The sequence below is a fragment of the Octopus sinensis genome, linkage group LG24 (genome assembly GCF_006345805.1).
Source record: "Octopus sinensis linkage group LG24, ASM634580v1, whole genome shotgun sequence".
NCBI lineage: Eukaryota > Metazoa > Mollusca > Cephalopoda > Octopoda > Octopodidae > Octopus > Octopus sinensis.
This window is the reverse complement of record NC_043020.1, coordinates 5,887,798-5,912,122: the sequence shown is the minus strand read 5'-3', so window position 1 is coordinate 5,912,122 and position 24,325 is coordinate 5,887,798. Positions and strand designations below refer to the sequence as shown.

At 39.2% G+C, this 24,325-nt stretch overlaps 1 protein-coding gene across 3 annotated transcripts in view; it reads right to left on the bottom strand.

The window, feature by feature from the left end:
• Positions 1-1,792: 1,792 nt before the first annotated feature.
• Positions 1,793-24,325, bottom strand: part of LOC115223962 (interleukin-1 receptor-associated kinase 4) — a 99,839-nt gene continuing 77,306 nt past the window's right edge. For all 3 annotated transcript variants that reach the window (XM_036512895.1, XM_029794715.2, XM_029794716.2), the window contains 9 exons: positions 22,767-23,066; positions 16,806-16,937; positions 15,544-15,640; positions 13,473-13,584; positions 11,636-11,745; positions 9,979-10,168; positions 7,822-7,884; positions 5,444-5,599; positions 1,793-2,551 (listed from right to left, as the gene is read on the bottom strand). In XM_036512895.1, the coding sequence (XP_036368788.1) occupies positions 2,516-2,551; positions 5,444-5,599; positions 7,822-7,884; positions 9,979-10,168; positions 11,636-11,745; positions 13,473-13,584; positions 15,544-15,640; positions 16,806-16,937; positions 22,767-23,066 (1,196 nt within the window). In that variant the 3' untranslated portion in view covers positions 1,793-2,515. The remainder of the gene's footprint in view (positions 2,552-5,443; positions 5,600-7,821; positions 7,885-9,978; positions 10,169-11,635; positions 11,746-13,472; positions 13,585-15,543; positions 15,641-16,805; positions 16,938-22,766; positions 23,067-24,325) is intronic.

Sequence of the window (24,325 nt, the reverse complement as noted above, 5' to 3'; positions counted from 1 at the left end):
ACAAAAGATTTTCCTTAAGATTAATGAGTAATGATTAATTAGATTAATGAGTAAGGTTAATGTTTATAATGAACTAGCTGGACCTGTGAATATTTCATGTAATTAATGGTAAACATATTGGGTTATTTCTGAAAACTTTATCCTAAAAGCCTGATAGCATAATCTCTATGCATTGGTAGATACAGAGCAGTGGTTGTGAAATGGGGTCCATGTGGCCCTTGGTCCTAAAATATCTGAGGGCGGTGAAATCAAATTGGAGTCTGGTGCAGCCTTCCAGCAAGCCAACCCATGGAAGCGTGGACTGGACAACGGATGTTAAATGATGATGATGATGATGTACATAGGCAGATGGGTGAGGAAATAAGGGATTGGGGGATGTGGTGATTGGCTGTACTTGATAAGACACATCAAGCTAAGTAAAATCACTGTCTTCCACATATACAGGCTTGTCATTTCAGGTGTTGGTGCTGCATTAGTGCACCCATGCGGGTGGTACATAAAGAGCACCCAGTGCACTCTGTAAAGTGGTTGGGATTAGGAAGGGCATCCAGCTGTAGAAACACTGCCACAACAGACAGCTCCCTGGCTGGCCAGCTCCACGTCAAACTGTCCAACCCATGCCAGCAAGGAAAGAGAACATTAAACAATGATGATACAGATAGATGGGTTTGTGAGGTAGGTTGATACATAGGTACGTGTATAGGTACATAAGTAGATTGCAGATATGTAAGTAGATATAGATGAGTAGGTAGGTAGTAGGTACATAAGACAGTAGATAGACACAGATAATAGGTACATAAATAGCAGGTACATATGTAGGTAGTAGGTATACAGGTTACTTTGTGTATAGGCATAGAGAATCAACAGCCAAGTTGAAGCGAAAAAAAAAAATGCTTTGAGATTTAATTGTTTATAATACTAGCAGTATCGCCCGGCGTTGCTCGGGTTTGTTTCGACCCTTTAGAATTGGAATTTTTGAAAAGTAAAAATTTTGCATTATGTAGCTTGTTATTCCCTTTAAGTAAACATTTTTCTGGTTGAAATACACCGAAAAATGGCAACACAGCAGTCAAAAAATCGTAAAAAATAGGGATTTTCATAGAAAAAAAAGGCACCTTTTTGATGTAAATAATTTTTGGTGTTAACATAGTATGATTTGAATTTTTTCTTCTACGGAAGGAAGAGCAAGCCTTCTTCTACCATACTCTCAATTTTGGTCAACTTGCGCCACAGGGTCTCGGAGGAGATAGTGTTAGTTGAAGGCTACCAAACCTGCCACACACACACAGACAACTTCAGCTTTATATATAGAGAGAGATTATTATAAAATGAAAACGAAAGTGTGTTTTAACCCTTTCAGCCTGGAATTTTTTCTCAAAATCGGTAATAGTGCAGGGTTTGTAATCATGTGAGCCTTTTGAGCTGTCCTTATAGTGTCATACACTCCAATTCATACGTCTGGCGCTACATACTTACCAGAAAAATTGGATCAGTACTATAATGCATTACATAGAATGGCAATTTTTAAGATTTGGGTTGTAAAATTTTTGACTGGTACAAATATGTACCAGCGAGGTCAAATGAGTTAAACAGCTTTCGTGATTAATCCACAATGTAGTGTAACCATTTTGGGTTTTTTACACGCAATTTCAGTACGTGTTATTTGCCAGAAAAAGTATATAAAAAACAAAGAAGAAAATTAAGAGACAAAAGATATGTACAAAATGAAACTATATTTAATAAAAATAAAATATTATATATATATATATATGTGTGTGTGTGTCAGTCACTATTTTTTTTGTTTGTTTTTTTTTTTAAACAAAAGAAATCTGTGTGTCTGCAATTAGTAAATGCCATCATGAGATCTCGTATCGTAAGCAAGTCTGGCTTTGGACAAACAAACCTGACTGCAGATGTTACAAAGATTTTCAGGCGGAAAAGTCTCTGGGATTGAAGTCCATCCCTGTTTACCAAAATGTTCGTTTCAACACAGAGCATTCAATTATTTACATAATATTTCGTTTCTTTGCGTGTGTGTTATATATATGATATATCTATCTATATATAAACAGAAATAAAATCATACTGTTTCGGTCATTGTTTATAGTTTTTAAGAGATTTTGTTTATCTCTTGATTTTGATTCTTACCTTCACATTTTAAAGGCTGGCAGGAGTGGAGGTGGGCCAGTGGGGACTATAGAGCAAAGGGTCAAGAGAGTCCACAGGCACGGCCACCCGAGAGCCCTATCATCATGTCAAAATAGCTGCAGGGAGAAAAGGCCTTTTTCTCTTACAAAAAGAAAAAAGAAATATATATATATATATTTTTTTTTTTTGCATCTCCTATGTAACAACAAATTATGGTCCGCGTTTCAACAGCAGCAGAAGTAATTATCGGTGGCAGTGGTCGTGGCTGGATTGGATGGGTAGAATAGGGGTGGGGTGTTGGGGAGCAGAGATTCAGCAGGTTGTTTCTGTGGTTTATTTAATCCTCAATTCTACACTTAATTTATTGTCAGCAGTTTTTCAATTCCTCAAGACGCGGTAAAATCTGAAAAGAATAAAATAAAACTTAAAATTTAAAAAAAAAGCCTTGTGAGTGGATCTGCTAGACAGAAACTGAAAGAAGCCCATCATATATATATATATATATATATATATATAACATAGATAAATAATAGGTGCAGGAGTGGCTGTGTGGTAAGTAGCTTGTTTACCAACCACATGGTTCCAGGTTCAGTCCCACTGCGTGGCATCTTGGGCTAGTTCCTTCTAGCCTCGGGCCAACCAAAGCCTTGTGAATGGATTTGGTAGACGGAAACTGAAAGAAGCCTGTCGTATATATGTATATACATATATATGCATGTGTGTGTGTCTGTGTTTGTCCCCCTAGCATTGCTTGACAACCGATGCTGGTGTGTTTATGTCCCCGTCACTTAGCGGTTCGGCAAAAGAGACCGATAGAATAAGTACTGGGCTTACAAAAGAATAAGTCTTGGGGTCGAGTTGCTCGATTAAAGGCGGTGCTCCAGCATGGCCGCAGTCAAATGAGTGAAACAAGTAAAAGAGTAAAAGAGATATGAATATATACATACATATATGTACATACCTACATCTATATTTATATATATACATGCATATATGGGTACAGGACACCAAAAAAACCTTGAACACTGTCCTGTTTTTGTTACCATTTTTACCCCCTCTGCAAAAAATCCCAAATTTTATTTAATTTGCTTCGCGGGAAGGACTGTTTCAATGAAGTCGCGTCTTGTCCTTACCTTCGAAACGTGGAGTAGACGAAACAGGGACACCTGAAGAAGGGGAATATTTCTTGTGTTGTATGTCTTGTACTCTGTTTTTTCGTTGTTTGAAAAAAAGTCCATTTCTATGTTTTTGTTTTCGTTTCTCGTTGTGTTCAACGTTTTTTGGGGTGTCCTGTACCCATATATGCATGTATATATACATATAGATTTTAGCTGCCAATTTTGTACAAGACATTGTAGATCTTTAGCTGGGCTAAAAAGTCACATTCGATCACAGCACCAGTAACAGTTAAGCTTTGTGCAATGGCCATACTCGATAACAAGGGGGCAGCCATAAGATGTAGGTATGTTTATATATGTATGTATATATTTATATATTATGTTATTATATGATCGAACACCATGCATCCATTTCCAAGTAAGTTATATATATATATATATATATATATATATATATAAAAACACCACTTTTTATCAATTCAAAATATATACGTTTTTATTATTATTTTGCAATTTACTTAATCATTGGTATATTATTATTTTATTTTTAATATTTCTATTATATGTAATTTTCTAGATAGTGTAATATAATTGTTCATTTTGAATTGATATATTTTTTTATATATATTTTATATTTTGTGAAATTTGATTTAGTGCTTCTAAATTGAATTTTTCCCTGTAAGTTAGGAATAATATTCCCTCAAATAATAATTATTATATATACATATGTTATAATAATAATAATTTCCTTCTGATAAAGGCACAAAGCTCGATATTTTGGTAGGAAGGGGCTAGTCAGTCACATTAACCACAAGAGGATGAAAGGCAAAGTTCACCTTAGCAGGATTTGAACACAGAATGTAAAGAGCTGAATGAAATAAAGCCAAGCATTTGGTCTGACAGGTTTGCTTCAATAAAAATAATAATCTTTTCTATCGCGGCACCTTACTGGCACTTGTGCTGGTGGCACATGAAAGAACATTCGAGCGAGGTCATTGCCAGTGCTGCTGGACTGGCTTCTGTGCAGGTGGCACATAAAAAGCACCATTTGAGCGTGGCCATTGCCAGTACTAGCTGACTGGCCCTTGTGCCAGTGGCATGTAAATGCACCCACTACACTCTCGGAGGGGTTGGCATTAGGAAGGGCATCCAGCTGTAGAAACTCTGCCAGATCAGATTGGAGTCTGGTGCAGCCATCTGGTTCGCCAGACCTCAGTCAAATCATTGAACCTATGCAGGCGATGTGTTGTGTTCTTGGGCAAAGCACTTCATTTCATGTTGCTCCCGTTCACTCAGCTGGCAAAAGTGAGTAATTCTATGAGAGACTGGCATCCTTTCCAGGGAGGAACATTTATACACCAGGAAACCAGCCCTATGCTCTTTACAGAGTAATGTGGACTAAACAAGAGAGAGATAGATTCATAGATATGTGAGTGTGTGTGTGTGTGTGTGTGTGTGTGTGTATATATATTTGTGTAACCTCGTCCGTTTTTCCCTCCTTGTTTTGTATACATTCGAGGCTTTCTTCCAAGGAATCTAATGTGCTTGACTTAGATTTTCCTTTGGGGCTGGCCAGGTTGGAGCAATCTCAAGATTAATCAGCCGAAATTGCGAGGACGATCCGGTTCTTGACTGAAGATTGAAGGCTTCGATTGTCCCGTCCGTGTTTTTTGTATCGTCTTTTAAATGTTTTGCATTCTTGTCCCAGTTTGTATTTTTTTACATATATATATATATACACACATATATAAGAAGATGTGTGTGTGTGTAGATGGGTGTGTGTATGTATATATATATATATATACACATATATAAATAAATAAATAAAAGAACGTGCGTGTGTGCGTAAATGTGGAGGTACATGGCTTAATGGTTAAGGTGTTAGACTCCTGATTATAAGATTGTGGTTTCAATTCCTGAACTAGGTGATGCAGCTTGTTGTTGAGCAAATCACTTCACTTCATACTGCGTCAATGCCCTCATCTGGTAAAAGTGAACAATCCTGCAACAGACTAGCGTCCCATCCAGGGAGGAAATGTATATAATATGCCAGAGCAACCAGGACACTCGGCCTATGCTCCTTACAGAGTAATGTGAACTGACCAAGAGAGAGAGAGAAACAGAGATAGATTGATAGATGTGTGTGTCTGAGATTAAGTATTATTGAATGACATTACCTCTCCAACAGTGACTCGTTTTTTCTTTCTTTCCCGTAGGCATTCCATTGCTATGTGGTAAATATTGGACACCAAGTCAGGTGACCATTGGCCAGCTTCCTTGTCAACACACTTATTGAAATCTTCCTCTTCAAAGTTCTCTAAAATATGAGATTTCTGGAAAAAAATGAAGACAAACAGAAAGTCAATATGGAAGGTTCCGGTGAGAGAGAATAAATTTCAGATGAAGGATTATTGTAAGAGAAGTGGATTAAAGTGGAGTGGATTAAGGTAAGAGGAATGGATTAGGGATTGTTGTTTATTTCCAGGAGATTTGGATGTTGTTGTGGAGTAGTAAGAAGCTTGCATCCCAACCACATGGTACTGGGTTCAGTCCCACTCTGTGGCACCTTGGGCAAGTGTCTTCCACTATAGCCTTGGGCCGACCAAATTCTTATGAGTGGATTTGGTAGACGGAAACTGAAAGAAGCCCATCGTATATATCATCATCATCATCATCATCGTTTAACGTCCGTTCTCCATGCTAGCATGGGTTGGACGGTTCGACCGGGGATCTGGAAAGCCAGAAGGCTGCACCAGGCTCCAGTCTTATCTGGCAGTGTTTCTACAGCTGGATGCCCTTCCTAACGCCAACAACTCCGTGAGTGTAGTGGGTGCTTTTTACGTGCCACCTGCACAGGTGCCAGGCGAGGCTGGCAACGGCCACGGTCGGATTGGTGTATTTTATGTGACACCTGCACAGAAGCCAAACGAGGCGGTGCTGGCATCGGCCACGAGTCGGATAGTGCTTTTTACGTACCACCAGACCAGGGATCCTGGCTGGTTCAATTCGATTTCGCTTGCCCCATATATATGTATGTGTGTGTGTGTGTGTGTGTGTGTGTGTGTGTGGTGTGTGTGTGTGTGTGTCTGTGTTTGTCCCCCAAACATCACTTGACAACCGATGCTGGTGTGTTTATGTCCCTGTAACTTAGTGGCTCGGCAAAAGAGACCGATAAAGTACTAGGCTTACAAAGAATAAGTCCTGGGGTCGATTTGCTCGACTAAAGGCGGTGCTCCAGCATGGCCACAGTCAAATGACTGAAACAAGTAAAAGAGTAAAGAGTATAGAAGGCAACAACAATTGCATTGCGGAAGGTGTTTATGAACCATTTAAAAACACACAAAAACCGTTAGATTCACTTCAGCATTTAAATCTAATTTGCCAAAATATTTTCGAAAATATTTTGGAACATTAAATTTCAATGCTGAAGTGAATCTAACAGTTTTTGTGTGTTTTTAAATGTCTTATAAACACCTTCCACAATGCAATTGCTTTTGTTTTAGCACACGATCTCAGATCAGGTCACTTGCTATGCAAGTACATCTCCGTAATTTTATAGGTTTTCACTTAAATTACTTTAAAACTTTGGTTTTCATATTTCTGTTGAAATAAAGTTTCAGTGGTTGGTGTTAGGAAGAGCAGCCAGCCATAGAAAACCATGCCAAATCAGACTGGAGTCTGGTGCAGCCCTTCATCTTACCAGCCCTGGTCAAACTGTCCAACCCATACCAGCATGGACAAATGGATGCTAAATGATGATGATGATGGCATGAAACAGGTAAAACAGATCAATACTACTTAGTAGTCTCCTACCACCCCCTATTCTTAAGACAAAGAATTTAGCAAGATAATCTTGTCCTTGTTAAAGTGATGTTTGAAACAAATTTGTATGAAATTTTGATGTGTGGGGTGTGTGTCTTTATTTAGATCCTTTTAAAACAGGGAATTCACATCATAAAACTAGGGGCAGACTCAGGCAGCTTGGTATCTCTTTTACTTGTTTCAGTCATTTGACTGCGGCCATGCTGGAGCACCACCTTTAATCGAGCAACTCGACCCCGGGACTTATTCTTTTGTAAGCCCAGTACTTATTCTGTCGGTCTCTTTTGCCAAACCGCTAAGTGACGGGGACGTAAACACACCAGCATTGGTTGTCAAGCAATGCTAGAGGAACAAACACAAACATATACACACACATATATACATATATATATATATACGACAGGCTTCTTTCAGTTTCCATCTACCAAATCCACTCACAAGGCATTGGTCGGCCCGAGGCTATAGCAGAAGACACTTGGCCAAGATGCCACACAGTGGGACTGAACCGGAACCATGTGGTTGGTTAGCAAGCTACTTACCACACAGCCACTCCTGTGCTATCAAAAAGTTTAAGGTACAATGAGATGTTCGGATTCAAGGAAAGGGATTAGCCTTGAAATAACAACTCCTGGATGTTCTGGGAGTGTGGGTCTACTGCAAACCAGCAACAACCTATCAAATGGAAATGGTGGGATTGGGGTCTCAAGAAATGTAAATGAATTAGATTAATTACCAAATCTCGATCTTCCCGGTTCATGTCAAATGCAGGTAAACTGGTCAATAATTCTAGAAGAATCTACAAATAAAATAATAGAAAAATATTTTAAAAAGAAAGAAAATAAATAATGATTCCACACATTCTAAAAGACGGAAAGGACTATTATTATTATTATTATGGTGGCATGCTAACAATTCGGCCAGTTCACTACCTTAATAATAATAATCATTATTTTTACAATAATATCATTGTTGTTATTAAGGCAGCAAGCCGGGCGAAATGTTTGCCTTTCATCCTTTTGGGGTCAATGAATTAAGTACCAGTGAAATACCCGGGTTGATGTAATTGACTTGTCTCCTCTCCCAAAATTGATTTATTTTATCTGACACTTTCACAATTCTATCAATTCACTGCCATAATAATGATGATAATAATAATCCTTTCTACTATAGGCACAAGGCCTGAAATTTTATGGGAGCAAGCTTACTTAAAAGAAATTCATTTTATTAACCCAGGAAAGTGAACGTCAATTTTAACTTGGAACATAAAGAAATGTGACTGCAAGATTATTTTCGCAGGTACAGGCTCTACCGTTTCATTCTCTTCGTAGAATCAACGACTGAGAACAACTTTCATTCAATTTTTTTCATTTTTCCGTCAGAAATAAGTGAAGGGAATTAAATTAAGACCTAGAGGTAAAAAACCACCAACAGACATGACTAAAGGGAGGTAATTCCGAATTAAAACATTTTATAATTTAGAATCACTGAAGAAATTTTCAGTGGATTCTATGAACTATTAAAGAAAACGCTTCACAGGGACTGTTTAGTTGATTTCCTTTAGATTATGAGTTCAAATCCCATCTGTGCCTTTTATCTGTTCAGGGTCAATAAAAAATATATTTATCTGCTATTGTAATAGAAACAGACGAGGCTGTGTGAATAAGAAATTTGCTTGCCAATCAAATGGTTTTGAGTTCAGTCTCACTACGCAGTACATGGATGGGCTAGTGTTTTCTACTGTAGTCCTGAAACGAGTTGTTAGATGGAAACTGAAGGAAACCCCATCAGATAAGAGTGTGTGAATTTGTCTCTTGTTTTGTTGATAGTTGTAATTGTATGTCATTATACAAGCAGTGTCATTCACAGGGCAAGATGAAATGTTAGCTTGCTTGGGAACAAGTGGAGGTTGGCAACAGAAAGGACATCTGGCCATAGAAATCTGCCTCAATAAATTCCACCTGACCGATGCAAATCAGGGAAAAGAGGACATGAAAACGATGATGATGATGATATACAGACTGTTGACTAGGGGCACATGTATTAGTTCTTAGATATTTGAATGCTGTTCATGAAATTGCAGGTTATGGAAGAATTATGCACAATGAAAGCAGTGAGCTGGCAAAACTGTTAACATGCCGGGCAAAATGTGCAGCAGTATTTCATCTGTCTTTACATTCTGAGTTCAAATTCCATCGAGGTTGACTTTGCCTTTCATCCTTTCGGGGTCAATGAATTAAGTACCAGTGAAACACTGGGGGGGTCGATGTAATCAACCAGTCCCCTCCTCCACAAATTTCAGGCCTCGTGCCTAGAGTAGAAAGGATTATTATTATTATTATTGCAGTCATGCAGTGTATCTAAGGTGAGAAAGCCTGGCAGAGCCCATCCCTCTCCAGGCTGAATTCATTTCTACAGCTGAGTGGACTGGAGCAACATGAAGTGAAGTGTTTTGCTCAAGAACACATTGCCCAGTCCAGGAATTGAAACCACAATCTTACGATCGTACATACACACACATAGGAGCAACGTGAAGTGTTGTATTCTTGAACAAAACACATTGTCTGGTCCAGGAACTGAAACCATGATCTTACAATCTTACACACACACACACACACACACACACACACACACACACACACACACACACACACACACACACACACAAAGGGTTTCTTTCAGTTTCCTTCTTTCAAATCTACTCATAAGGCTTTGGTCAGCCAGGGGGCTTATAGTACAAAATAATTGCCAGTAGGATTGAACTCAGAGCCATGCGGCTGGAAAACAAACAACTTAACCCCACGGCCATGCCTGATCTTAAGGATGAGTTCTTGGAAAGTTTCCAAGTTCCATCGAGATATCAATGAAGAAACGAGATGAGGTCAGTACTTACCACACCGAAACCAAAAGAATCTAATTTCGCAGAAATGTCGTGCAAACGAGCTTCTGGCGCTTGATAAGCTGACGTTCCCATAACAACAGCCGTTAATACTGCTGTCGTGTTGTTTCCCATAGGGCCAGGCCGAGCTGTAGCAAAATCCCCAACTTTAGGGATAAAGTCTCTATCGAGAAGGACATTTGCACTGAAATGAGAAAAACACAACAAAATAAAATCAAATCAAAAACACATGAAAAACAAAATCTTTTTTTTTTTTTTTTTAATTTACGAAGATTTACAAATTTATTGTCATGAAAAGCAGTAGATACTTAATAATAATAATAATAATAAAAATGATGATTTCAAATTTTGGCACAAGGCCAGCAAAAATTTAGAGGAGGGGGTAAGTCAATAACATCAAAGCTGGTGCTCAACCCCCAAAGGATGACAGGCAAAAATTTGAACTCAGAACGTAATGACATGAAATGCCACAAAGCATTTTGCCTGGTGTGCTACCAATTCTGCCAGTTCACCCCCTTAATAATAATAATAATAATAACCCTTTCTATTATAGGCACAAGGTCTGAAGTTTTAGGGGAGGGGTCTAGTTGATTACACCGACCCCAGATTTTCACTGGTACTTAATTTATCAACCTCGAAAGGATAAAAGGCAAAGTTGACCTGGGTGGAATTTGAACTCAGAACGTAGCGACAGGTGAAATACCACTAATCATTTTGCTTGGCATGCTAACAATTCTGCCAGCTCACCGCCTTAATAATAACAATAATTGTTATTATTATTTCTATTCTAGGTCCAAGGCTTTGAAAATTTTGGGGAAGGGGGCCAGTTGATTACATCAACCCCAGTGCGTAACTGGTAGTTATTTCATTGACCCAGAAAGGATGAAAGGTAAAGTCGACCTCAACGGAATTTGAAGTCAGAAGGTAGCAGCAGACGGAATACCGCTAAGTATTTCGCCTAGTGTGCTACCGATTCTGCCAGCTCATTAATAATAATAATAATAATAATCATAATAATAGTCTTTTCTACTATAGGCACAAGGCCTGAAATTATGAGGGTGGAGTTAAGTTGATTAGATTGACCCCAGTACGCAACTGGTACTTAATTTATCGACCTTGGAAGAATGAAAGGCAGAGTCGACCTTGGCGGATTTCGAACTCAGAATGTAGAGGCAGATGAAATACAGCGAAGTAATTCACCCAGCGTGCTAACAATTCTGCCAGCTCACCACCTTAATAATAATAATAATAATAATAATCATCATCATCATTGTCATTTTAATGTCCCCTTTTCCAAGCTGGCATAGGTCAGATTTTCTATGGGTGGGTGCTCTTCCAGTCACCAACCCCTATCTGCTGACCACAGAAAACCTTGGCAACTGGGGTTGGTTTGTTTACCTCTCCATAACTTAGTGGTTTGGCAAAAGAGATTAATTCAGTGAGTACCAGGCTTAAAATAAGAAGTGGAGTCGATTCGATTGACGTAACCCTATAAGGTGGTGCTCCAGCATGGCCTCAATTCAATGACTGAAACAAATAAAAGAGAGTGATCTCTACAACCTGGAACTGAACTCAAGCACCTTTGATTATCACACACACACCTACCAACATACACCGCACATTAATTAAATGAAAAGTAATGAAGACAAACCTTTTAATGTCTCTGTGGACGACTTTGTTACTGTTAAGATAATTTATACCATGTGCCGTTCCTTTGGCTATCACAAGGCGCCGGTCAACACTAAGGGGTTTGGTCTGATCCTGTAGAGAGACAACAAGTAGTGGTGAAAAACAGACTTAATCAGAGAGTATGTCGTGGGGTACTTTAAGTACAGTGGGGTACAGTAAGTGGGGTGAGGGTATACCCCAACTATAGTTTTATTTGTATTAGCCAAAATTAGAGAAGTTTCAGGTATGGAAGCAAAGTCTTGAATCAAAGGGCCTTAGAGTAAACCTAGCAAAAACCAAAGTTTTAGTAAATAGGAAGGCAGACAAACCACAAATCCCTTCAGGTAGATGGCCCTGCTTGATCTGTAGGAAAGGCATAGGTAAATTTTTACTACGTGGTCAGAAGTTTAAACTTAAAATGGCTATGTGTATGTGAGGAATTTTCCTTAATTACTAATCCAAAACAGTAATTATTCTATCAGTCCCCACCTCACCCAAATTCTTGATCATTTTCAAAAGGAATTAAAATGTACAGGTAGTGTATTTCATGGGAAATAAGATCGTAAAAGCAAAACAGAAATAGATAAAAACTCGATGGTGAAAAAAAAAGAACCTTGTTCAAATCTAGTTAAAAAAAAACAGGCATAACTTCGGTATATGTACCGGTGTAAGGACCGGATACATTTCAAGAAAGTGTTGGTTTTTTTTTATATATGAGGGGTTTGTGTTAGGGTTCGGGGTGGGAGAAAAGGGTTTCTGTTATCTTCAGAAATGTAAACAAAGTCACGTGTGTACCTATACCGAAGCATCGCCAAAAACCGACTTGCTTCCTAAAAATTAAAAACAAACACATACTTAAAAAGACCAACTTGCAGGTTTAAAGTTTATCCAAAACTCGTTAAAAAGACCAACAGGCTGGTTCAGTAGTGAAGAAAGAATTATCTCCCTTACTTCTGTTTCTTCCATGGCACTGAGAAACGAATACAATATCCAAGTTGTTTGCGTAGCATTTCTGCTACTACAGAAACAGGCTACTTTCTTTTTTCCTTCTTTTCACAAGTCTTTTCCACCTGTTTTGGTTATGGCCTCTCTCTAATACATTCTGATATTCTCATCCCAGTCCATGCCTCGTCTTCTAGCTTCTATTTCGCCAGATATGATTGTATTTTGCTAAGTGACAGTGTTGGGAGAAGACCCATCCAATCTGAGCATCGGACAAAATGCTAAATAACATTTTCAAAGGCTCTCCACGTTATGTTCCAGCTTTCATCTCTCTAGGGTCCATAAAATAAAGTACCAATTAGATAGTGGGGGGTGGAGGCGATATAATTGACTAACACCCCTCCACACATAAAACTTTTGGCTTCTCACCAATTTGAAAAAAAAAAATTATAATAATAATATAATGAAATTATTGTATACAGTGCTCAGGTGCACCACTATCATGTGACATCCAGAAAAGAAGATACAAGCATGCATACACACACATAATGGTTTTGTAATTTCCACCTATGAAATCCACTGACCAAGCTTGGTCAGCCTAGGGCTATAGTAGAAGAGACCTGCCTCGACTGCTGTACAATGAGACAGCTCCTTTAACTGAAAATCACCTCAATATTTTGAAGCCTAAGAATCCCCCCACTCTTTGTACCCTTGTCGGCCTCAAAGTCCCTCCTATAATAAAGAACATCAAGGATCACAAACCCTTCTTCCTTCGATTCAGCCAAGAATAAAAATAGATAAATTAGGAAATTAATGACACCTCAAAAATGGGTGAAAAAAATTTTTGTGAAAGAAAACAAGTCAGCTTCGATGCTCACCTTTCGTGCTAATCTGTCTTCCACAGACCCATTTACCATATATTCACAGATAATACAGAGTTTCGGTTGACAACAATAACCTAAGAGAGGAAGTAAATTTTCATGATGAAATCTAGAAAAGAAAAAAAAAGAAGAAAAAAAAGCAAACAAATAATAATTATACATATTAATATAAATTGCTTTTTTTTTACATTTTAACCTACCAAATACAATCACTCACTCACACACACACACACACACACACACATCTATCGTTTTACTTTTTATTTGTTCTAGTTATTAGACAGCAGCCATGCTGGAGCACTGCCTTAAAGAATTTTTAGTTGAATGAATGGACCCCAGAAGTTTGCTTTTTTTTTAAAAAGCCTGGCACTTGCTCTAATGGTCTCTTTTGTCATGTTGAGTTACAGGGACATAAACACACCAACACTGGTTGTCAAGTGGTGATCTGGGATAAATGCATAACACAAAGCCACACACATACACACATACATATATATATATGTACAAGCGGTTCCTTTCAGTTTCTGTCTACCACAAGGCTTTGGTCAGTTTGTGTTCACTCACAAAGCTTTGGTCAACCTGAGGCTATAATATAAGACACTTGCCCAAGGTGCCACACAATGGGACTGAACTCTGAACCACGTACAAGGCTGTACAGAAGGAATATATCTTTAAATTTTATTCCTATTTTATTGATTATCGCAGTCTGTTGAGTGGTTTTGCAAGTTCAATCTTGGACATGTTTTACCAGGACAGAATGAGAAACGAAGGGGTGACAAAACGAGCAAGCATGGGAAGTTTGCAGGACATAGTGACCGAGGCAGATACGGTTCACTGGCCATGTGTTTTGATTATTGCAGGAGAGACATGCTAACATCATGATGGAGTGGACACTGGAAAGAGGCAAAAGACCAAGGAAGATGGGGTGCAGTATGCTCCAGGATGATACAATAGCACTGGAAATTGGTCTCCGTGAAGCCAGGAGGAAGGCAAGCAATTGGGATGTGTAGAGAAAGATTTTTGCCTGCTGTATGGACAGTACTGGAGGATCTAAAAGCTAAGAGAGGTATATGTAATAATTAAATTCTCTATTATGCACTTTGTGTTTTGTTATGTGCACGATGCTCTGGTTTGTGGCAAAAATGTTTAGCATAAAACCATTCTGTAGTGCAACAGAAGTTGGGGGCAGCTGCAGTTGGGAATACAGGAAGGGCCAGGTACCTTCACATTGTTTTCTGTTCACCGATCCCATATATTGATGTGTATAAGTGTGTAAATTTCGTAAAAATTTACACAGCCTTGCAGCACAGACATGTAAACATAATCAACAGTTATTGCATTCTGAGTAGCTGAATACTGTAGGAAGTTGCTGGAAAGAATTTCTGCGGTGCAAACAGATTCTCTGATTGCCGACCCGTGTTATGACTGATCAATCTGTGATAAGGCTAACATGGATCGCAATTGAGTGTACAGTGTTATCCTAGATCAGTGGTGGATGAATCAGTGATAAATGGGGCTACATCATCATCATCATCATCATTTAGCGTCCGCTTTCCATGCTAGCATGGGTTGGACGGTTCAACTGGGGTCTGGGAAGCCAGAAGGCTGCACCAGGCCCAGTCTGATCTGGCAATGTTTCTACAGCTGGATGCCCTTCCTAATGCCAACCACTCCCAGAGTGTAGTGGGTGCTTTTTACGTGCCACTGGCACATGTGCCAGACGAGGCTGGCAAATGGTCACGGTCGGATGGTGCTTTTTACGTGCCACCGGCACGGAGGCCAGGCGAGGCTGGCAAACGGCCACGATCGGATGGTGCTTTTTACGTGCCACCGGCACGGAGACCAGGCGAGGCTGGCAAACGGCCACGATCGGATGGTGCTTTTTACGTGCCACCGGCACCGGGATCACAACTACAATTTCCATTGAAATTACATGAAGCTACATGTACAACAAAATACGGAAGGCAGCCAAATACAAAACACACATGCACAAAATAAATAAAATGGAGCAGTTTGGGAAACAAAAAGAAAGAATTAAAAAAATAAAATAAAAAAGAACAAAACCTACTTTTTAAGTACATTTAATTCTGTTTCATACTGTTTAACGAGGTCGTTAGTTGTATCATATAGTCGTTTCACAGCTACATGTTCTTTACCTTCAATACCTAGAAAAAGAAAAAAGAAAAGTCACACATCACCATCATCATCAGCATTATTCAACATCCCCTTTTCCATGCTTGCAGGGGTTGGATGAAATTTGTTGACACAGACTTTTCTACAGCTGGATGCCCTTCCTGTGGCCAACCCTCACCAGTTTCCAAACAAGTGAATATTTACACAGCCTCACAGCACAGTCATCATCATTATTATTATTATAATAAAAGAATTAATTATTATTATTATTATAATAAAAGAATTGTTGTTATTATTATTATTATTATTATAAAAGAATTATTATTATTATTATCATTATTATTATAAAATAATTAATTATTATTATTATTATTATCATTATTATTATAAAATAATTAATTGTTATTATTATTATTATCATTATTATTATAAAAGAATTATTATTATTATTATAATCATTATTATTATAAAATAATTAATTGTTATTATTATTATTATCATTATTATTATAAAATAATTAATTGTTATTATTATTATTATCATTATTATTATAAAAGAATTATTATTATTATTATTATTATAAAAGAATTATTATTATTATAAAAGAATTATTATTATTATAAAAGAATTGTTGTTGTTGTTATTATTATTATTATTAAGGCAGTGAGCTGGCGGAATCGTTGGCACGCTGGGCAAAATGCTGAGAAGTATTTCATCCGTTACTATGTTCTCAGTTCAAATTCCACCAAGGTCAACTTTGCCTTTCATCCTTTTGGGGCTGATAAATTAAGTATCAGTTGTATACTGGGGGTCGATCTAATCGACTTGCCCCCCTCCCCGAAAATTTCAGACCTTGTGCCTATAGTAGAAAAGAATTATTAGCATGCTGAGTGAAATTAAGTTCAAATTCCACTGAGGTCAACTTTGCATTTCGTCTTTTCAGGGTCAATAAATTAAGTACCAGTGAAGTACTGGGGTCGACATGATTGACTGCCCCCCCTCCCCACAAAAATCCAGGTCTTGTGCCTATAATAGGATTATGATGATGATAGACATATATAGAAGTAGACAAGAATTTATGAAAACAAAAAATAAATTCAACAAGAAGTAAAAGGAATAATACAGATATGGATTAAAGGATTAAGAGTTGAAGGACATAAAGATTAAGAAATTCCAAGCAAGGATAAATAAACTTACCAAGATAGACGGAACCGAAGCCGCCGCTGCCCAATAGGCGACCACCATCGGATAAACTACAATCATCGAAGTTATTTGTGATTTCTTCAAGTAAGGAATATTCAATTTTGCTGAATGCTTCATCATTCCCAGCTGAATGCAAAAAGAAAAAAAAAAAAAAAAAGGTAAAAGAGAGAAAAAAATATAGTCATGTTCACTTGACAGAGAAAGAAGGTGCATCAAGGGGTTGGTGCTTAAGGTGGTTCGGTCACGCGGCCCGCCCCGCCCAGCCCAGCCGTCCAGAGGGTGAGCTGATTCGTGATGTCTTCCTTCCACCTCCACTTCCCAGCTGGTGCAAACGGACCGAGGTTGAGAACCACTGGTGGATTAGCTGGGTAGATTAACACAGGGGATTAGCTCAATGTCTTGGATTTTGTCTTGCCATTTTATGCCAAGAATCTGAGACAGGTGACATGGAAGATCCAATGACGGTTACACCCCTGTATTTAGTGGCCTTCCCCTCCACCACCACCACTGTCTTTCACATCCTTTACTATCACTAATCTTGACCACCTCCGCTACCACTGCCACCACCACCATTATCACCATTGCCTCCGCCCCCATCACAACTACAGCTCATACTATCACTATCACCCCTTTACCATCTCAACTGTCAATCTACTACCACCCACACTGTTCTTATACCTCTTATTACTCTCACCCCAGCAAGGGCAGTAGAAGAAGTGTCATTGAATAGTGAGGGGGGGGGGTCAAAGTGTGACACACTGACACACAAATTCGTTTTGGCATTTATTATTAGAGATACTCTTTTACTCCCTTTTTAATTGTTTCATTCATTTGACCGTGGCCATGCCGGAGCACTGCCTTCAGTCAAGTAAATCGATCCCAGGACTTATTCTTTGTAAGCCTAGTACTTATTCTATCGGTCTCTCTTGCCAAACCACTAAGTTACAGGGACGTAAACACACCAGCATCGGTTGTTAAGCGATGTTGGGGGGACAAACATAGACACACAAACAAACACACACACATATATACATATACACGACGGGCTTCTTTCAGTTTCCGTCTACCAAATCCACTCACAAGGCTTGACAACCGATGCTGGTGTGTTTACGTCCCCGTCACTTAGCGGTTCGGCAAAAGAGACTGAAAGAATAAGTACTGGGCTTACAAAAGAATAAATCCCGGGGTCGATTTGCTCGACTAAAGGTGGTGCTCCAGCATGGCCGCAGTCAAATGACTGAAACAAGTAAAAGAGTATAGTCTTGCAAGCTTCATGGCAACTATACTGGTACCAGCGGCATGAAAAACAAATGGAAAAACTTTTTAAAAAAGCACCTTGTACATGTTGAGATAGATAGGGTAGGGGTCTGGTGGTGGTGGTGGCAGTAGTAGTAGTAGTCCCCTGTGCTGGTGGCACGTAAAAAGCACCCACTACACTCTCGGAGTGGTTGGCGTTAGGAAGGGCATCCAGCTGTAGAAACTCTGCCAGATCAAGATTGGAGCTTGGTGCAATCATCTGGTTCGCCAGCCTTCAGTCAAAATCGTCCAACCCATACTAGCATGGAAAGTGGACATTAAACGATGATGATGATGATATCCTTGGGTTTGTTCTCATCGAACAGATCAAAGGCATTCCAACAATGACCTTCCAGTCTATTTTCTTACATGCCTTGCACGTCATGGGGGAAAAACCATTACCTGGCATGTTACTTCCTAAGACACAGTGTGATGAGATTCCAGGTAAATTTACCTGCTATTTCAGGTACATCATATAGAGATTAATAATGCGTGGTGGTGGTGGTGAGGGTGGTGGTGGTGGTGAAGGTAGCGTTGGGTGTAGAGAGTACGAATGGCATTAGGAGTGGTTGTGTGGTGGAAGTGGTAGTACTAGGATGTTGGTGATGGTAGGGGGCAGTGGTGGGGAGTGGAATTTGCTGGTGACAGAAATTGGATACGCACACAAAGAGTGTGTATGTGTATATATATATACACACACACACTATATATATACATAATACATACACACACACACACTATATATATACATAATACATACACACACACACCTATATATATACATAATACATACACACACACACTATATATATATAATAATACATACACACACACACACTATATATATACATAATACATACACACACACTATATATATATATATATATATATAATAGATATACATACACAAACACTATATATATATACATAATACATACACACACACTATATATATATATATACATAATACATACACACACACACACTATATATATATACATAATACATACACACACACTATATATATATATATATAATAGATATACATACACAAACACTATATATATATATATATATATAATACATATACAAACACTATATATATATATATATATAATAGATATACATACACAAACACTATATATATATATATAATACATATACATACACAAACACTATATATATAATACATATACATACACAAACACTATATATATATATATATATTCACAGACATGTACATATCTATATACATGCACACCCATGCACACACACACACACACACCCATATACATAGGTTGTTATGGTGGTGGTAGGGAGGGCTATTAGTTGGTGGTGGTGGTGGTGGTGGTAGGTGTTATATAACAATGACACACAACAAAAGGAAAATAAATATAAAAAAAAAACCAATGATAAAAGCAAGATATGCCTTGAATAATAAGTAGCAATTACATCCTAGTACATTATGCTGGTGTACCCAAGCTTGACATAGACAGAAGACGTATCTGTAGGAATACAAAGACAAGGATACATGTATATACATATATAATATACTAGCCTTGAAGCCGTTTTCAGGCTGGCTCCCGTGGTGGGCACCTTTGAGGCCATCGGCCCCACTATCAAGCTACTTCGTGGCCCTCTGCCCTAGCGTAATGTAATGGACTTGGACACATTCATTGTATCTCTTTACTCTCTTTTACTTGTTTCAGTCATTTGACTGCGGCCATGCTGGAGCACCGCCTTTAGTCGAGCAAATCGACCCCGGGACTTATTCTTTTGTAAGCCCAGTACTTATTCTATCGGTCTCTTTTGCCGAACCGCTAAGTGACGGGGACATGAACACACCAGCATCGGTTGTCAAGCAATGCTAGGGGGACAAACACAGACACACAAACACATACATATATATATATATATATATATATACATATATACGACAGGCTTCTTTCAGTTTCCATCTACCAAATCCACTCACAAGGCATTGGTCGGCCTGGGGCTATTGCAGAAGACACTTGCCCAAGATGCCACGCAGTGGGACTGAAGCCGGAACCATGTGGTTGGTTAGCAAGCTACTTACCACACAGCCACTCCTGCGCCTATGTATATGTACCTCCTGGTATTAATTATCCGATACCCCATTCCAAGCTCCCTACCCGACATATATCCTTGCAGCCATACCCATACCCATACACTTAATACCTATACTTCACTTGCACCCATATCTAAACCCCATGTCTCATTAACATGTAACCTGAATTCCATTTCTGTAACAGTGTGTCAGTGTATCTACCCTTGGACTGTGCTTTCTGCCAGCTTTGCCGATAGCCATACAACTAGTTTCTAGTTTGACTTACAGCTTCTTTTAAGACTTATAGGTAAGTTTTTAGCCTTGAAGCCACCCTTGAGGTGGCATTCAGGTTAGCTGGGAATTTTGTGGGGTATTCAGGTCGAAAAAAAATTCTAGAACTCTGGGGCTGAAAGCCCAAGCACACATATGTAACTGGAACAGGAAGATTAGTTTCCCACCTAGACGTAAGTTTCATAATCAACAAAATATAAATACCCACACTACCACACCTGAAACATACCTGTTATAACTCTTTACCTTGATTTGAATGTACGTGAAGGTATTTAGAATGCTCAAACTTATTTCTGCAAATGTACTAAGCACTGATGCTGATCATAGTTTAACCCTTTCGTTACTGTATTTCTGTTGAGATGTTCTGTGTCTCTTTCAATTAATTTTAAACATTACAAAGAATCTAGTAAAATAACTTAGTTATCATTCAGCTAGTGTTAGGAACATAAATTGGGACTAAGGTTTGGTGGAAGATTTTAATTCAAAACTCATGAAAACAAGACATTTGTACTCAGAACCAGAGCCAGTTTCAGCCAGGTTGGTAATGAAAGGGTTAACCCATTCATGCCGATCTTCTGCTTAACCCTTTCGTTACTGTATTTATTTTGCGATGCTCTGTGTTTGTTTCAATTACTTTAAATATAACAAAGAATTTAGTAGTAAAATAACTTAGTTATCATTAAGCTAGTGTTAGGAACATAAATGTGACTAAGGTTTGGTGGAAGATTATTTTAATTCAGAACTTGTGAAAACAAGACATTTGTACTACAGAGCCAGGACTGGTTTCAGCCAGGTTTATATCAAAAGGGTTAAGAGAAGCTATTTAAGAAAGAAAGAAAGAAAGAAGGATTTTATTGCTGCTGAGGTCATCTTCACCTTTCATATCTTAAACATCAATATTAATGGGACCCGTGGAAATTCCACAAAGTGAAAAAGATTAACCCTTTTGTTACCATATTTCTGTTGAGATGCTCTGTGTTTCTTTCAATTAATTTTAAATATAACAAAGAATTTAGTAAAATACCACTAGTTATCATTAAGCTAGTGTTAGGAACATAAATTGTGACTAAGGTTTGGTGAAGAATTTTAATTCAAAACTTATGAAAACAAGACATTTGTACTACAGAGCCAGAGGTGGTTTCAGCTGGGTTGGTATCAAAAGGGTTAAGTGAAGCTATTTAAGAAAGAAAGAATGGTTTTATTGCTGCTGAGGTCATCTTCATCTTTCATATCTTCAACATCAATACTAATGTGACCTGTGGAAATCCCACAGAACAAAAAAGATTAACCCTTTTGTTACCATATATCTGTTGAGTTGCTCTGTGTTTCTTTCAATTAATTTTAAATATAACACAGAATTTAGTAAAATAACTTAGTTATCATTAAGCTCGTGTTAGGAACATAAATTGTGACTAAGGTTTGGTGGAAGATTTTAATTCAGAACTTGTGAAAACAATATAATCGACATCACCATCAACGCAACCCCCTACCTGTACCCCACCACCACCACCACCACCACAATACTTTTCCACTTCATCGTCACCACCACCTCCCTCCTCATCACCACTGTTCCTCACCCATTCTTCATCACCATCACCGCCACAATCCTTTTCTTCCACCGCCACCACCACCACCACCATCAACTGCACCACCACCACCACCACCATCAGCTGCACCACCACCACCACCACCATCAGCTGCACCACCACCACCATCAGCTACACCACCACCACCATCTGCACCACCACCACCATCTGCACCACCATCAGCTACACCACCACCACCACCACCATCAGCTACACCACTACCACCACCACCATCAGCTGCACCACCACCACCATCAGCTACACCGCCACCACCACCACCATCTGCACCACCACCACCATCACTGCACCACCACTACACTACACCACCACCACCATCACCACCCACACCTACACCCACCACCACACCACCACCACCATCAGCTGCACCACCACCACCATCTGCACCACCACCACCATCTGCACCACCATCAGCTACACCACCACCACCACCACCATCAGCTGCAACACCACCACCACCACCACCACCAGCTGCACCACCACCACCACCACCATCAGCTACACCACCACCACCACCACCACCATCTGCACCACCACCACCACCACCACCATCAGCTGCACCACCACCACCATCAGCTACACCACCACCACCACCACCATCAGCTGCACCACCACCACCACCACCATCAGCTACACCACCACCACCACCACCACCATCAGCTGCACCACCAATAGTAATCACTGAGAATTACTTACCTATGTGTAAGTTGAGAAGTTGCTTCAATACTGCAGGTGTGTCATCATTCTCCGTGGCCTTCTTTGTAAAAGCTTCTGCAAACGGGTTCGGCTGTCCGACGGGGAAGCTGCTCTGTTGCGCTGAACTGCTGACGGAGTAATGATATGATCTCATTTCTATGGTGGAGAGTTCAGAAACATCCGACGAACTTCGTCTGGAAGAATTATCAATCGAAGAACTTCTACTTTCACTATGTTCTTGCGGCAAAGATGGACTGATTCTTTTCTCACAGCACTTTGTTGTTTTGGTGGAAGGTGTGTCTGTGAAAGAGAGAAAAAAAATAAACCGTATATAAGCACAGGTGGGGATGTGTACTGAGTAGTTTGCTTCCCAACCACATGGTTCTAGGTTCAATCCCACTGTGTGTCACCTTGGGAAAATGTCTTTTACTATAGCCCCAAATAGATTTGGTAGGCAGAAACTGAAAGAAGCCTGAAGCCTGTTGTGTGTGTGTGTGTTTTTGTCTCAGTGTTTGTCCCCCATCACAGCTTCACAACTGGTATTGGTGTGTTTACATCCCAGTAACTTAGCACTTCAGCAAAAGAGACCGATAGACTTAAAAAATAATAATAATAAATAAGTACATCAAGGTGGTGCTCCAGCATGGCCACAGTCTAATGACTGAAACAAGTAGGAAAATGGTGGCACGTAAAAAGCACCATCCGACTGTGGCCGTTTGCCAGCCCTGTCTGGCCCCACGTAAAAAGCACCCACTACACTCACGGAGTGGTTGGCGTTAGGAAGGGCATCCAGCCGTAGAAACATTGCCAGATTAGACTGGGCCTGGTGCAGCCTTCTGGCCTCCCAGACTCCAGTTGAACCGTCCAACCCATGCTAGCATGGAAAGCAGATGCTAAATGATGATGATGATGATGAACAATTAGATTCAAAATGATGACTTATAGACATCAATGAGGCTCAGCAAACGATAAAGCAATCAGTAAAATTATAAACATAACCATCAGCTACAGTTAGATTCATTAGGCTGGAGATGTTTCTGACTGAAGAGACACAAAAAAGTTGAAACACTGGTGTCACAGCCATCTTAGCAGCATTAGAGGTCCCCTAGGCAAATTGGTGCACTGGGTCCTGTAGCTAATAGGTGCATGAACAATACATAGAATAATGCACAGGAAGTGAACAGTGAAAAAGTCATTTAAATAAAAGTGGGGGAAGGCATGGGGGGAGTGTACTGTTGGCAAATTCCAAGAAACATGGAAGTTTTGAAGGATGTCAAGTCCCAACATCCAACTACTGAAGCAAGTAGTTTATTCCACGCTCCAGCAATTTTGAGCATGAAAAAAATATCTTCAAAAGTCTTGGGTGCTGTGTTCTTTTTTGATTTTCTAAGCATGTTCTTTGAGTGTAAGACATATGGAACTCGAAAAGGTGCCATACAATACAAGTGTTAAAACATACAGGGACATCATTGAAAATTCAAAGCTATGAGATAATGCATTACACTTTTACTCTTTTACTTGTTTCAGTCATTTTAACTGCGGCCATGCTGGAGCACCGC